A 4,508-nucleotide genomic window follows, 5' to 3' on the forward strand; every position below is an offset into this window, starting at 1 on the left:
ATGGGGTCGCTATGAGTCGGAAACGACTCGATGGCACTTAACAACAACAACAAAGAAAGCAGTTTATAAAACCAGTTCCTTCATATTTTATTATATTCACATTAAAAAGCCTCCTTATGCCCCATACTTGTCCCTTTCTTACCCTCCCCCCCCCAAAAAAAAAAACTCACTGCTGTCGTGTCATTTCAGACTCATAGCGACCCCTCCTTGGGTTTCCGAGTTGGTATCTCTACAGAAGTAGATGGTCCAGTCTTCCTTCCGAGGAGTGGCTGGTGGGTTTGAACCACCAGCCTTCTGGTTGGCAGTCAAATGCCTTAGGCACTACACCACCAGAGCTCCTAACTGTCCCTTCCTTATCTTCTCATAATCATAAAGATCATTGTGATTACTCTAGTAGGGTTGGAAGGAGGTAATGACTTTCTTAATAGTTGCCGGGGTAAAGACAAAAGTTTAATTTAGTACTTAAGAGCCCAAAAACATCTTTGAGAGAAACTAATGAACTATTTAAACTCTTAAGGGTGTTCTGTGATTCATAACCTCTCATTTGTGTAAATAGAAATGTATACAATATGGTTTTCACCTTCATGTATGTGGTCATCAATGGATGGACGGAGTAAGTATGTCTGTCAATATAGAAGAGTGGCTAAGAGCCTTAGTTCTGGAGCCAACCTACTTGGATATAAATCCTGTCTCTACTACTTACCAACTTGGTCAAACTGCTGCTACATTGCTCTGTGCCTCAGTTTTCCTATTGGTAAAACAAATTATGATAGTACTTAACTCATAGAGTTGTAAAAATTAAGTTAAAATATATAAAGAATCCAGACCAGTGTCTGGTACATAATAAGCTGTCATTAATTTGTGATTACTGTTATAAGTCCACACAGTAATGGGGCACATGTATTACTCCCATGGCTATGAAATTCACAGTAGAACAACAAGAATTCTAAGCCAGGCAATCTATGCACAGAGCTCATGCTGTTCAATACCATGAATATGTTGCTCCTCTAATTCAGAGTCTTTGAATTCTGGACTAGTTATATATTTTAAAGATAATTAATTTAAATTCCTTTGGGCAATCTACTTCTGTAGAGATACCACCTCGTAAACCCAAGGAGGGGTCGCCATGGGTCGGATCCAGCTCGACGGCAGTGAGTTTGGTTTGTAGATGTGTTATATGCAGTATACCTAGAAGCACACCAAGGAATAAAAGCCCCATGATGAGCTCAGGATTGGATGCTGAGGCATATTATTATTATATCAGTAATATTGTTAAATGTGTCTTTTTTTTGCTTCAAAATTAGGCAACTGCTTTTCCCGCAGAAGTCAAAGATTTGACCAAGAGAATCCGGACTGTTCTTATGGCCACTGCTCAAATGAAGGAACATGAGAAAGACCCTGAAATGCTAATTGATCTCCAGTATAGCTTAGCCAAATCCTATGCAAGCACCCCAGAGCTCAGGAAAACCTGGCTTGACAGCATGGCCAAGATTCATATAAAAAATGGAGATTTTTCTGAGGTGACTACATAAGGTTTTGTTCTAAACAACAACCTTCCATACCTCTTGAACAAATTCTGACAGTTCTCTCTCTCTCTCTCTCCCCCTCTCTCTCTTCCTTTTTCAGGCTGCAATGTGTTATGTTCATGTAGCAGCTCTGGTTGCAGAGTTTCTTCATCGAAAAAGTAAGCTATTTCTGTTCTTCAACATGGGGAAATTTTCAGTTGGCACAATAGTTTTTACCTTAGTAGTTTCCAACTATGAATATGATATAATTGAGCTTTGAAAATATGTCCATCTTCAGACTCATTCGTTGTTAACCAGAGATTGTTATGAAAGAAGACTAGATTGTTCATTTTCTCATCTGCTTTGTTTAGTGCTTACAAGAATAAGTTACACAGTCCAGGGCCAGGTCTCATGTCCAGTGTTTATTTTCCAAGGCTGTCTTCCTGGAAGACTGCCACAAATTAAATTCTTCTCAGGGATCGTGAGAAGCTCAGGATAAATACAAACCATTTATTTCCCCCTCTTCAGCCTCAGAGTCACCAACTCCTGCCCCAAAGACCATGTCCCTACAGTCACTTTAGTGCAGTAGTAACTGGGTATTAACAGGGAGTCATGCTCCCATAGGGCATTAGTGTCCAGCAGCTGTAATTTAGGATTTTGCCCAGATTCTTTCCCTTTCCTTTTCCTTTGACAACTGTAACTACTCAAATAGTAAAACAGTTGAGTTTGGTTTAAAAAATTGCTTGGCAGTAGAGATTGCAATCCAGAAATCCAACCGCTCAGAAAGGGATCATAATTGGAGATCCTGGATAGAGTGGGAGGAAAAATGTGGAACAAAATTCTCAAACACAAAAATGACCAGAATTATTGGTAGGATAGAGACTGGTGGAATCCCTAAGACTGTGGCCCTGGATTACCCTTCGGGCCTAGAAATGGACTCACTTCTGTGGATTGGCTTTCCGCCCAACAGTACAAAGACCTAAATGCAGAACACCTACCCTAGGGAGATATACCCGCCTACTCTAGGGAGCTGCACCCCTCAGATCAACCAGCCATGAGACATCAGAGGGGCAAAGCTGGACAGACAGGAATGCATAGATAAGAAGGGAGGGGGTAGTCACAGGGAAGAGAGGGGAGGAGAGTTTTTTATGGTTGGGGATAGCAATTGGGCCATGAAATCAAATGTGCATGAACTGTTGAATATAAAACAAATCTGCTTTGTAAATTTGCACCCAAAGCACAATTAAAAAAGAAAAACAGAAATTTCCCACCGTCTATCAAGTCTCCAAGCTGTTTCCTTTAAAACAGTCCAACAAGTAGCATTAAGGCAAAATGAAACCAACTTGTAAGGCTCCTATCACTCTGGCTTTGGCTGTGGAAATACAGCCGTGTTTGGTTTTGGTTTTTGATTCCAGAACTCCTCAAGTTCATTATTCATCTTTCATTTTCCTAACACCAGGAAAATGTTTGTTTGCTTCGTATACTGCTACCCATATAGAGAATCTTTTTCTAAAAATATTCTTCCCAAATATTACTTATATTTTAAGTTAACTGTTTATGTTTGAAACTGAAATTCTTTGACCAATCCATGTTTTTCAAATTGATATATTTACTCTAGGTTTGCCTTTTCTTTTTAGTACATATGCAGATTTAAAATGAAGAATGAGATTAATTATCAGAATAAGGCTACGTTTCAGGGTTTTTTTTTTTTCATCACTGGCATGCCTGTGAAATTATAGTATAAATAAATACAGAAATTACATGCCTGTAATCCACATAAACAAATATGAGACCCCTACCAAAAAAAAAAAAAAAAACAATTCAAACCCACTGCCATTGAGTCAGTTCTGACTCATAGCTACCCCTTCGGGTTTCCAAGGTGGTAAATCTTTACAGAAGTAGATTGCCTCATCTTGCTTCCACAGAGCAGCTGGTGGGCTTGAACCCCCAGCCTTCTGGTTAGCAGTATAATGCCTCAGGCATTATGCCACCAGAGCTCCTTATGAGACCCCTACATATGGTACTAAATACAATTTTAGGTTTGTCTCAGAGAAATTAAGGTAATACTATCTCATCTTTCTAATTAGTACAAATATGAAATAAGAGATTTTATGTTCACTAACAATAAAACTGAGTACCCTGTAGATTTTTTTAAAACTAGACAGATACGTTAAAAATACTTCCTAAAATTTTTCTTCACAAGTACAAAGACCTTAAAACTGAGCGAAAAATCAAGAATGAATTATATTCATGAATCCTTGAGGTTTAGAAATACAGGATTGGACAAACTAGTAATGAGAAAGTATAATATAAATCTTGCTATCCTTTTTAGAGCATCACTGGGAGGCAGCTAGCCTAACCATCAAACTTGGTGACATGTTTCAACAAATGGAAATAGTGCTTCTACTAGTCATATAAATATTTGGTGATACTGTCAAGGTATTTTAGCATTTATCCTTCATAGAAATGAAAGAGTCTTTCTCTGATGAAGAAAATAAATGTTTTTATTTTAAACAGAAAGAATAGTAAATGTAGGAGAAGTTTGTATATTTATTTATAGATGCCATCTATTTTTAAAACCGGAAAATTCTACTTGCCTTATTCTAAAATGGTGGTGGCAGTAAAATCCTCAGGAGGAAAAATAAAAGCCTTCATTGCAGTGATCCAAATACTTTCTTATGTTAAATGGCTAATTAAACTATGATAGTTATACAAAGGTAGATTACTAATTTAAAAGCAGCATCCACGTTAAAAGCTAAATCTGTTAACCTGACATCCAGTGTTGAGAACTCCACAATTCACTGCAATTAATTGGAAGGTTGACAAGTAAAAAGACACAGTCCCGATGTTACCAAATCACATGTTGTTGTTGTTAAGTGCCGTCGAGTCGTTTCCGACTCATAGCGACTCACAGCAGAACGAAACACTGCCCGATCCCGCACCAGCCCCACAATCCCTGCTATACTTGAGCCCATCATCGCAGCCACCGTATCAATCCATCTC

General features: G+C 38.4%; 1 protein-coding gene across 1 annotated transcript in view; it reads left to right on the forward strand.

The window, feature by feature from the left end:
- DOCK11 (dedicator of cytokinesis 11) overlaps window positions 1-4,508 on the forward strand; it is a 165,764-nt gene that overhangs the window by 127,310 nt on the left and 33,946 nt on the right. Inside the window, 2 exon segments of the mRNA XM_042782197.1 lie at window positions 1,305-1,520; window positions 1,627-1,684. Of these exon segments, the coding sequence (XP_042638131.1) occupies window positions 1,305-1,520; window positions 1,627-1,684 (274 nt within the window).

This window comes from Orycteropus afer, unplaced genomic scaffold (assembly GCF_000298275.1).
Source record: "Orycteropus afer afer isolate SDZICR_OR568_19922 unplaced genomic scaffold, OryAfe1.0 scaffold00259, whole genome shotgun sequence".
Lineage (NCBI taxonomy): Eukaryota > Metazoa > Chordata > Mammalia > Tubulidentata > Orycteropodidae > Orycteropus > Orycteropus afer.